At 41.2% G+C, this 12574-nt stretch overlaps 1 protein-coding gene across 1 annotated transcript in view; it reads right to left on the bottom strand.

Annotated features, from left to right (window-relative positions):
• Positions 1–12574, bottom strand: part of kcnh4b (potassium voltage-gated channel, subfamily H (eag-related), member 4b) — a 192904-nt gene that overhangs the window by 125221 nt on the left and 55109 nt on the right. The window contains exons 2-3 of the mRNA XM_052038383.1: positions 10849–11082; positions 1926–2057 (exon numbers count right to left, since the gene is read on the bottom strand). Coding sequence (XP_051894343.1) covers positions 1926–2057; positions 10849–11082 — 366 coding nt within the window. The remainder of the gene's footprint in view (positions 1–1925; positions 2058–10848; positions 11083–12574) is intronic.

Genomic DNA, 12574 nt, shown 5'->3' on the forward strand with positions numbered 1-12574 from the left:
TTTCTAGAAATCCAGTAGTTTCATAGTGATTGTTATGGTTACCTCTTTTTTTATTCTGGATTTTTTTTAGATGAATTAAATTTCAATTTCCCAGCTGCCATGTGTAATTTGAACTCATCTCCCTGGATCAATAATCCATTAAAGGTCTGGATTATTTGTCTACTGTACTCCTACTACGCCTATCAAGTTCTTCATGAGCACAGAGTCAGGCATAATCACCAACCACTTCAATTTTACAATGGGATTATTTATTTGGGAAAACATATATCTTATCATTCTTTATATAAAATATGTACTTCTTTGCTTGTTGCTGTCAATGCTGAATGATTGTTAAATGGAGAATGGAATCTAGTCTTTCAAGGTGGCCATGGCTTAGAGAACATAGAACTCATCATATCTCCATGTTATGACCATCTTGTTTAAATATGGTTATGAATGGGCTCTATTCCACTTTACACCCACATGTGCCTCCATACCTCCTGTGGATAGTACAAACAGTTGAAGAGCAGATTCCACTTGTGGCTGTTCATACGGAGCACAATGGTGTTGAAATTCTACTCACAGTGAACTCCTGCACCATTATGGGAAATGTATATGGCTCCCAACATGATAAATCAAACAATTTCTTGCAATATTAGTAAATAATAATTCCTTTACTAGAAATAGTATTTTAAAACAGATTACAGTAATGAATAAATATTGTTATGAACTCATTACTTTTTCAAATGTTAATACCCTAAAGAAGTTTCACAAACTCCAGCTGTCAATGATAAAGAAACATTAAGGGTTTCATGAAAAAACATATTAGATTTTAAACACAGTGCTCCATTGACCTATGAGCATCTAAGCCAATACTTAATATGTGGGTAATTGCTGACACATTACAGCATGGATTAATTGTCAGGAGCTTTAGGGTCACTTTCAAATATTGGGCAAACTTAAGAGTTTTGATTTTGAGCTATAATTTTCCACAGTCTGTGAGCATTGCCTTAAAAGTGACAGACTTCAAGCATTTTGATGTTAATTAATTGCAGCACATTTTTTTTTAAAAAAGCACATTGGCATAAAAAAGAATAAAAATTACTAAGAAGATTAAACTTTAAAAAGAATATCACCATTAAAAATGTTTTGGAGTCACAAGGTGACAAAGTGGGAGAAACTCTCAATTATACTTTAACACGCAGCAGATATTGAAGTGAACAAAGCCATTAATTACAACAGATTGCATTTTTAGCAATATTACAGAATTATGGATATTAATATATGAAGGTGGGTTGGGTTGCCTATCACTGCCGACACCAGTCAATACAATCTCTACTTCCTGCGTATGGCTGAAGTAGCATGCAGATTTGAATTTGAGGTTTGCAAGTCTTTGGCCATTTTGGAGAGAGAGTTTATCTCAAGGATTACCTACACAGTTTTGGGATGTTAGAGGAAACTGGAGCACCCGGAGGAAACCCATGCAGTCATAGGGAGAACATGCAAACTTCACACAGACAACAGCAGAGGCCAGGATTGAACCCAGATCACTGGAGCTATGAGGCAACAGCTCTATTTTCTGTGCCACTGAATTCCCTGTGATGTCTGCTGATCATAGTTTGTACTAATAGCATGAATTGTAATCACAAGCGCATTACCAAGTAACAGAGCATTGCTTTGTACGTGTGATGACATTGTCATTCCATTAGTTTAAATTACTATCAGTAGACACATTCAAGAGCCAATGGCAAATTCCCCTGGGTTTCACCAGCCTCAAAAGACCTGGGCTGCTCCAAAAAGATTCTGAACGGGATATGGGGAATGTGACCAGTTAATCCACAAGTGGCAAATCAAATCTGTGCCTGAGTTGGCTGCTCTGAGACTGAGCAGTAGTGACAGTATTTGTATAAAATCACTGAAATAACATAACCTATTGATGCTCCTACCTTCCTTCCCGTCTCCCTGATGGACTTTGCCTCGGTTATCTGTGACATCCTTAAAAGAGACTAGGAACAGTACAACCTCCCCTTTCTCATTTTTAATGGGGACGATGTCAAGTAAACACCAGAACACAGCACCTGTAAGTAAAGAACAGAGAAGTCCACATTGAAAAGGTTAGTGGAGCAAAAATGATTCAGTGATCGCATTGAGAGTTCCATCACAAACAACTGTTAATGTGCTGTACTTACAGAAATTCCTTCCGTGACTGTTATTTATCACTGACCTCTTATAGTGTGTGAAATGGCTTAGTGTAGGATGCACAGAAATATGACTATAGGTGCTGAGTTGATTGGGCGGCATGGTAGCGTAGCAGTTAGCGTGACGCTATTACAGCGCCAGCGATCGGGGTTCGATTCCCGTCGCTGTCTGTAAGGAGTTTGTACGTTCTCCCCGTGTCTGCGTGGGTTTCCTCCAGGTGCTCCGGTTTCCTCCCACATTGCAAAGACGTACGGGTAGATTAATTTGGGTTTAAAATGGGCGGCGCGGACTCGTTGGGCCGGAAGGGCCTGTTACCATGCTGTAAATAAAATTTAAAAAAATTTAAAACAACCTAATTCAGATCAATGACATTCTACAGAAAATTGCCCCTATCTGTCTCAGCTTCCTAAGTAGGTTTAATTAGTTATGACTATTTCTGATGGCTGGGGTGCAGGATTACAGAGTCTAATAATTAGGATTAACCTAAAAGACTTGTCTAGACTCAAAAAGATTAATTTAATATTTAGAGCTAGGGTTTCAGGGGTTAAGTTATGAAATACTCTATAACTCCTCAATCGTGGAAATTTGGAACTCTCTTCTGTAGCTAATGATCAATCTCGGATCAGTTGTTATTAATTTAAGACTGATAGATTCTTGATAACCAAAGATAGAGCCATATTGTGGAAGAGAGATACAGCACAGAAACTGGCCCTACAGCCCATGAGTCCACATTGACTGTCAACCACCCATTTATACCAACCCTACGTTAATCCCATTTTTTACTCTCCCAACATCCTCATCAATTCCTGCCAGATTCCACCATTCACCTACACATTAGGGACAATTAATAATGGCCAATTAACCTACCAACTCGCATGTCTTTGATATATGGGAGGAAAGTGGAGCAACTGAAAGAAACACATGGTCACTGAGAGAATGTGCAAACTCCACAGAGACAGGACCCGAGGTCGGGATTGAACCTGGGTCTCTGGCACTGTGAGGCAACAGCTCTACCAACTGTGCCACTATGCCACCATTTTTCTTTTTGGAAGAAGAGAAGATATTAAGGGATACAGGGATAATGAATATGTGGTATTGTGGCTCATGATCATTGAAGGATGGAACAGGTTAAGTGGACTAATCATGTTTCTACACTCCCAAGTAATGTTTCTCAGGCTTCGGATTTCTTCTTTGTGCCAGCTGAGGAGTGCCTGTAAGCTTGCTCACGGAGCAAAACCTAGATAGATGGGGAGTTAAGATCTGTGACTTTGTCCTACAGATTACAATGTTGTCTACTCCTCTGATCAGGCAGCAAGAAACTCACTGGAAAACAGTGGCCTCCTTCTTCAAACATACAGATCAGGTTCCAATTCTGAATGCAACTTAAACCAGAGGCCTGAACGTGGAGTGTGATGTGTTTCTGCTTGGTCACCCTAGTGAAAAAAAAAGTCAGGGCGCTAAAGCGTCCCAAAAGGAAATATTTATCCTTGAGAGGCCAGGAAAAATATTAATGAGATCTAAAAATACTATCTCGCAGATCCTTACTGATAGGTTGGATCAACTTCTTGCTCGTCTCTGAGTTGGATACATGAAGGATGTCTTGAGTTAAGTTCAGGTCTTTATTTCCTTCTCGTCTTAACTGGGTTACTTATAATCATTGGTTCTGAGTGTTAAATGAATTTTCCAGGAATGTGTAACTATTGTTACAAGCAGGCCCTATGCTCTAAGATACTGGGACTATTTTCAAAGGAACATAGAAACCACAGATACATTTTATTAGGGAGATTCTAAAATTAAGATGGGTGATTAGGTGAAGAGGGTAATCTCATTTCCTCTGGTCACTACGTTGGCGAGGAAGAGTCATTTTTTCAAATGCCACTAAAAGAATTAACAAATTTAGAGTAAATTCCCTTCTGTGGTGGGTTGCTGGCATATGGAATGGTTTTTATGACATGTTTGAGGGAGAGTTGGTTAAATTGTTTTAAGGGAAAATTCTATAAATATTTAATAAAGGGAGAGGACAAGACCATGGGATAAGTTCAGGATTGGTCTCGCAAAGACCCAGCATAGACATGGCAGGCTGAATGGCCTTCTTATCCATTGTACTACCAAAATGAGCAACACTGCAGCCCAGCTGAGGTCTGTTGACTTGCTAAGCTTGACAAAATAAAAATCAAACTCCCCACATTCTAATTACAAAAATGAGTCTCTCAAGAGCAGTTCAGAATGGCACAGACAACAAGATTACAGGAAGGGCGTCAAGATTTAAAGAAATGGCATCAGCACATGGTAAGGTGGCTAACAGTTTTGGATACTCATGTTTGCTGTATTTCTTATCAATTGTATTGATATCAGACCATTCATTTGTCGCAATGTATTTAAGGGGCAGTAACTTACTTTCATGATCTACACACTACATGATTTACATTACAGTGGATTCTATAGCTTCGAAGGAAGTCAAACCTGAAGCTACATGGATCTGATAGCTCCCTAATTTGTGTGCCAGATCATTGTACCAGTAGGGTGCCAATGACCCTTTGATTTGTTGGCCTTAGCTGCAAGGTTCAGTGGAGATCAAGGCCCAAGGTACTATGGAAAGGGCGTCAAACTTGTTCATGGTGGCTGCCTCTAACTGAGGGTGGTGCTGAGAGTTCAGCAAGTGGTTGCTGGCCCAGTTAGGGCCTGTGTTGGTGATCAGTTAAGTGGCAAGATCAGCCCTGAGAGTAGGTGGGGTCGGGTGTGTGAACAAGACTAAGGCTGGGAGTAGAGGGGTGATGTAGCCAAGTGAGATCAGAGCTGAGAGTGAGAGTTGGCGTAGTGCAGGTGAGCAAGATTGCAGCCAGAAGGCAGTGAGGTGTTAACTAGGTAAGTGCAATCAGGAAAGAGGTAGGGAATGGAGATCAGGGCCTACAGTATATCATGGATATTGGGGTTTTATGTACAGCACAGGAACAGGTCCTTCAGCCCACCATGTCTGTGCTGACCCTGATGCCAAATTAAACTAATCCCATCTGACTGTGCATGGCCTGTATCCTTTCATTCCCCACCCACTCACGTGTCTGTCTAAACACTTCTTAAATGTTGCTATTGCATCTGCTTCTACCACCGCCTCTGGCAACACGTTGCAGGCACTTACCACTCTCTGTGTAAAAAAACTCACCTTGCAAATCTTCTTTAAACATCCCCCCTCTCGCTTTAAACCAACGTCCATGAGTAATTGGCATTTCCGCCCTGGGAAAATGACTCTCTATATACCTGATCTATGCCTCTCATAATTTTATATACTTCTATCAAGCTTCTGACACTCCAGAGAAAACAATCCAAGTTTGTCCAACCTCTCCTTATAACTAATATACAGTATTCCAATCCAGGCCATATTCTGGTGAACCTCTGCTGGATCCTCTCCAAAGCCTCCACATCCTTCCTACAGTGTGGTGGCCAGAACAGCACACAATACTCCAAATGTGGCCTAACCAAAGTTTTACACAGTGGCAACATGACTCCTCCACTTTTATATTCAATGCCCCAACCAATGAAGGCAATCATGCTGTACACCTTCTTTACCACCCTATGAACCTGTGTTCAGGGAGTGGTGAGACTTGGCTGACACAAGAGAGACTGCAGATGCAGGAAATCTGGAGTAATGAATACAAAATGCTGGAGGAACCCAGCAGGTCAGGCAGCATCTATGGAGGGAAATGGACTGTCTATGTTCCGGGCTGAGACCCTTCATTGGGACTGGAAAGGAAGAGGGCAGCTCTCTTTCTTTCCAGAGCTGCCCTCTTGCTTTCTAGTCCTGATGAAGGGTCCCGGCCCAGAATGTCAACTGTTCATTTCCCTCCATAGATGCTGCCTGACCTGCTGAGTTCCTCCAGCATGTTGTGTCAATTGCTGGGTGAGACTTGGCTATTGGGAAAGTTGTAAACCTCAGACAAGAGGAGGCTGGGAAGGATATTGGAGGATTTGACAGCAGATACATTGAAGAGGAAGGTATCAAGATTAGAGCATCAGGGTCTGTTGGACAGTTGGGGTCAAGAGCAGAGGATCAGAGGGATATTGAGAGATGGAGAGGGCAGTGAATGAGTGGTGGGGTGTGGGGAAGAGCTGAGGGATAAAGGTAATACGAGGGGACCCAATCCAGCAGTATGTTATGAAAATCTAGTTGCCAATGATTGCTACTCTCAAGTTAGCTTGATCTGAATTCCTTTGCAGGGTTCCAACAGGAGTGAGGCACGGGTAATGACCTCATCCCGCACACATCTGATGCTGAGGTTGTGTCAGGTGTGTAGGAATGAATCGTGACTGGAAGGACCCCACCGAGCTTCCAATGCGGTGCCACTCAATTTGAAATGGTTACAATTGTAGTGCACTCCAAAAAAAACTATCAATTTTCAAATGCAGAACATTGAAATAAAAGCCAAAAGAGACTGAATTGCTAGGTCTTTGCGATTTATTACTGTTATTGTAAATGCAACTGTTCTTTATTGAAGAGGAATTTTAAGTCAGGTTTCCTTAAGTGAATATCTGATAAAGGAATAAAATCTTTGATAATAAAATCTCCATGCATAAATCCCTTTCTTATGTTTTCCCAATGACATCTTGAATAATTCTTAAAGGAAAAAAATATATTTGAATGACTTGCATTGGCTAGATTTATTCATTTAAGTGCTGTTCCGCCATGCTAAAGCCCTTATTGCCAATCAATGTGTTAAGCTCTTTCTACATGTGTGTAGTGTAGCCGTGAAAATCTTCTAGTAACCAATTCAGTGATGTTTCAGAGTCTTATACACCTCACTGGGGGCCTGGAATCATGACTTTCAGCTGTAACTGTGACAAATGTTTTTCTTTAGGTGCTAATGCTCAAGCTATGATGTGCGAACTCTATGAGCAGAGCCCACGCTGCTGCTGAGAACCTGACTCAAGTGGGTCATCTTGAAGTTATGTGTTCTTGTTCTCCTTCAACTTCCCATCCCTCTCACCCCCACACATCATACAACCCAACTAACGCCTAAAGTTCACAATCCTGATCCAAGGAAAAGCAGCCCAGTTCTGACACCCACCCTTTCCAATCCGTGACCCTATGACCCTCCTTTCTGCTGCCCTGCTCACCCCTGACATTACTCCAGACCCAGCTCTGGGTTTAACTGAGATCCTCTGCACATTCTGCTCTAATGCAGGGTGTAAAGGAAAGTCCTGAGCTGGTGTAAGGCTGACCCAATAGACCATGAGGCGTTGGGCCTCAAGCGCTGTTGAATTTCCAAATGATGGGCCCACAGCACAGCAACTTTTTACTGAGCCTCTGCTATAAGGAAATTCTAGCTTACAAATACTTTGGCACTAAACTGGAACAGTACCCGTTACTGTGAATAATGGGAAAGCTACCTTGAAGATAGGAGCATTCAAGAAGCTCTTAGAGAGGCATATAACTGTGAGGGAGATGGTAGGACATGGACATTGTGTGGGCAGAAGGGATTAGTTTAGTTGGGCATTTTATTACTAATCTAATTGGTTCGATACAACATTGACGGCCAAAGGGTCTGTTCCTGTGCAGTACTGTTCTATGTTCTAAAACAAGGTGAACCCTTATCTTCAGATGAAGTTTTATTTATTCATTTATGGGATCTGGATATCACTGACAGTGCCATGACTTATTGCCTTTCTCTCTCTGCTCTTGAGTGGTGAGCAGAGGGTGAACACTGCAGCTGAGTAGTGAAGGTGTTTCCATGGTACACTAGGGTAGGACATTCAGTATTTTGACTGTGAAGCTGAAAGAATAGCAATATATTTTCACGTAAGAATAGCGTGTGACTTGAAGGGCAATACAGAGATGACTGTGTTACATGCACCTGCTGTCCTTGTGGAGGCCACAGATTTGGGTGGTGATTTAGAAAGCAGTTTGACCTTTTGCTGCAGTGCAATCTGTAGATGGTGCACACTGCAACCACGATGCACTGGTGTGATGAAGTGAATGAACATTTGGGATTGGTAATTGGGTGCCAGTCAGGTGGGCTGCTTTGTCTTGGATGGTACTGAGCTTCTTGAGAGCTGCTGCACTTATCCAGGTGAGTGGATTCTGCCACACTCCTGACTTGTGCTTTGCGAATGGTGGGAAGGCTTTGAGATACCAGAAAGTGTGCCACTTTGCCACAGGATATCTAGCCTCTCACCTGCTCTGGCCACTGCATTTATGTGGCCAGTCCAGTTAAGTTTCCAGTCAAGGGTAACCCCCAGGATGTTGATGGTATGTGACCCAGCAATGATAATCTCTAATATGTATTGACTTGTTATTGAGGCTTTCACTGGTGAGGATGGCATTCACTGTCCTTTCCTAATTCCCCTGAAACTGAAGCACTTGAAAGCCGACCATATTGGTGAGTCTGGAGTCACATATAGGTTAGACCAAGTAAGGATAACAGATAATCTTGGATTTTTACTCCAAACCAGTAGTTTCATAGTTATCAGTACTGACACCACAAGCCTTTTTTTTTGAGTACTTATATATTTAATTACATTCATTTAAATTCCTTGGCTTCTATAGAGAAATTTAACGCATGTCCTTAGATCAATGGTTTAGGCCACAAGATATTGGACCAGCACCTTAACCATTCTGCTACTGTACAACATTGAATGTCATGGAGGTGGTTAGAGCTTGCCTTGTTGGAAATGGCCATTGCCTACCTCCTGTGTGGCAGCAATGTTACTTGCCACATCAGCCTAAGCCAGAATGCTCTCCACATCCTGCTACACACGGGTATTGATGGCTTCATTATTCAAAAGCAACTGCAGAGCTCAGAAGGGTAAAAGATTCTTGGATTTCCCAAGTGAAGAAATTAAGATGTCTGGTGTATTCCAATCTTTATCGAAAGGATTCATTGTGTAGTACAGAATGTACATTTTGTAGTAAAGCAAATAAAAGGATTTTGTTTTTCATTTAAACTGCCTGACTTTTTCTTTCATAGAACTCTGATTGTAATCCCATTTGTACTGTTGTGTTGGATTCCTGCCAACCTTGATTAAAATGAATGGAAGAATAAAGCACTAAAATCAGTACAATTATTTAGCAAAATCATTATTTATTTAATTGATTTTCTATGCAGTATTTATCACAGAAAGAGAATTGCTTCGCTATCTTTGAGCCACAAAGAAGAATGAAAGGTCTTTAGAGGGCACAGAACTGTTGGAAGGCACCAGGATGCCCAGAATGAGGTCAGTTTTGGGTAGGTGCGTCACATAGTTTTGGTCCCCCCCAACTCAGAATGCTCCACTTGCATTCAAAAGAGGTTAGGATGGTCTCAGAGTGACCAAGACAGCTTGGTGATTAAAGTTATTATTTTCACTTCATTAGCACTTAGAGAAGATATTTAAGTCAAGTTAACTGATACCTTTGAAAGGTTGCATTCATGTTTATTGAAATGGAGTTTTGAAGTTTGTAGGGAAGTTGAAACTACTTAATTTTTTTCAAGGAAACAGAAGATGAAAAATAATTGCTTGACAGTACATCCCCAGAATGAATCTCAAAAGCAGAGTACAATATGTTGATGCTATTATAAAGCAAGATTAGCATTACCAACCAGGCATGAACTTCAAGTCAACAGAAACTTGGCACCGGTCACTTCTATTAAATGCACAACAGTGGAGCATTTGTACTCTGCTTCAGAAATTCAGTTGCTTTAAAGCCAATGGAACCAAATTTTGGAAGTGGAGTTTAATCCACAGCCACTTCTACTTTGCATGAGCAACAAACAATCCGCTGGAAGAAATCAGCAGGTCGAGCAGCATCTGTGGAGGGAAAGGAACTGTCGAAGTTTCTGCTTGAAACCCTGCATCTACTTTGCATGATCTGTGCAAGTGAGCAAGAATGAACTTAAATAGTTTATTCCCAGCTTGGTTGCTGGTTCTTTTGCCTCTAAGTCAGGTTATTGGATCTACTCCAGAGGTTTGAGCATAAAAATATCTGATGACTGAGTGCCTCTCTGTCAGGGGAGCTGTCTTTTAGCAGTGACATTAAACAGGCCTTGTTTGCTCTCTCAGTTGGATCTAAAGATCCCACAGTGCAATTTTGAAGAGCAGGAGGTTAGAACCAGAGTCATAATCAATGTTTATCTCTCAATTAACATTAGTAATACAGACTGTCTGGTGATGATAACATATTTCGGTTTGTGGGAGCTCATTGTGTTCAAATTGATTGCTGCATTTCCCACATTACAACTCTCAAAAAGTATGTCACTGGCTGCAAAGTCCTTTTGAAAGGGCTATGAAAGGCAATATACCAATGTGAGATTTTCTCTTCTTCGACAGAACACGATGGATTGGACTGGTCACCTTTAATATAAAGTGAAAACACTTTAGCACAAGACAGATGTAAAGAATGTTCCCTAGTTTTGTTTGCCAGGGTCTGTCCTTAAAGTACAGTATTCAGATCGTGATCACATTTCACATTGCATATTCATAGCATATGGGAACATATAAAGTGAAGATGGTGTGTTTCTTTGTATTGCTCAGACTTGTATATTATACAATTCTAAGTCATCATTTCCAAGTGTGTACTCTCCCTGAGCAATGCCTCCAGCAATCATTTTGGCAAGTTACCAAATTATGGAACGTCTCTATCACAGAACATGGACTGGGTCCATATGAGCACACAGTGCCCTTCAGCACTGAGCATCTTACCAGATTTCTTGTAGAACTGCACTTCTCCTTGAAACTCTTGCTTGCTGTCAAGTGCTTTCTCGATCTGAATGGAAAGCTGGTCACTGGTCTCTGCTCCATGCAGAAACCGGCAGCCACAATTCTTCTGCATGACTTCTGTGCGGGCGTAGCCAGTGAGGTCACAGAATCCATCCGAGCAGTAGACAATGGGAAAGCCTCGGTACACTTGAGCATTTGCAAGGATAAAGTTGCTGTCTGCAAATTCAAAGAGGGGGAAACTGGTTGGAAGTTTTAGAACTAAAAATGTTTTTGACAATGACAACTTTCATTTCCTAAAATTGACAAGTTTGGCTAGTGAACAGGCTTTCACTCAATGTCAGTTATATCAAAGTTAGTGGGTTAAAGGGAAAACAACTGTTAGTATTGATACTTTCATCAATGAGTATCACTGTGAATTTCAATACAAACTTTGAAAATGATGCTGAATGTGTTGGCATCCTTTGTACACAAAACATCCATTCATACTGAACATCTCCTGTCTATACATTCAGAGAAGTACAATTTTTCTGTTAGTGTCTTGCTGGGAGACTCCAGTGGTCCTTCTGAAGATCACAGGTTTGACTGACTTTTCACCTGAGAAAGCTGACTACTTCATATATGTCCATAGGAAATTAAAACAGAAAACACTGGAAACACTCAACTGGATAGATGGCATCTGTGGAAAGAAGATCACTGACCATTCATCAAACTGACTGGAAATAATAACATTGTTTCTCTCCCCACAGATGCTGCCTGATCTGCTGAACATTTTCAGCATCCACAAGATTCTACTTATGAATGAATGAAATTAAAAGGCAGAGGAAAACCAACTGATGTGTCAAACATGCCCCACACCACGATGATAGAAACATTATGACTAAACATTTATTCACACCCCTTCTACCACTAAGCATCAGCTGTGATTAGTATGGGAATTAATTATTTCGTAAAGGTGCTTGAATCAGGCACCAGACTTCCAATATGCATCTATATTCATTCCACCCATTTTGTTTAGTCTGAAGAGTTCTCAGAAATATTAAAATCACAAAAATATATTTCTCCTTTGTTATTCATTTCCACCAAGTTGAAAACGGCTGTATGTCATTTTGACTTGCATCAGTACCACGATTTTTTTGATCTTTCCAAAATGGAACTACAAGCATGGCAACTAGAAATGTATGCACATTGCCCCAAGTCTTAGTGGTTTAACACTTTGAACAGGTAACCATAGTTTTACACTTACTGGGTCAAAATTACTGTTCCTTCTGCCACTTATATGGGGCTTTTGTGTACTACCAATGCGTGGACTCTAAGGTTCTCAGTATCATCTCAAATCCTCCATCTCCATTTCAAGCAGTCATGGGCCTGAGATTTCCAGGGGTCAGTGGGGATGTTGTGCTCTGAGCACATAATTGAATCTTTTCCTCTGTCCTCTTCCCATGACGGAGCTCAGTCCTGATGCAGAGTTTCGACCTGAAATGTCGTCAGTTCCTTTCCTCCCACAGCTGCTACTCGACCTGTTGAGTTCCTCTAGCAGATTGTTGGTTGCTCCAGATTCCAGTATCTGCAGTCTCTGGTGTCTACAGAGCTCAGAACTGTGTCTGTTTCTGGAATCTAGTGTCGGGAATGCAGATACTGCAGTCTGCACAATGTAGCTGATTGAGTGTAATAGGGCCTTGATACTGGGGATATTGGCCTGGCATTGGTT

Source organism: Pristis pectinata, chromosome 25 (genome assembly GCF_009764475.1).
Source record: "Pristis pectinata isolate sPriPec2 chromosome 25, sPriPec2.1.pri, whole genome shotgun sequence".
NCBI classification, from domain to species: Eukaryota; Metazoa; Chordata; class Chondrichthyes; order Rhinopristiformes; family Pristidae; genus Pristis; species Pristis pectinata.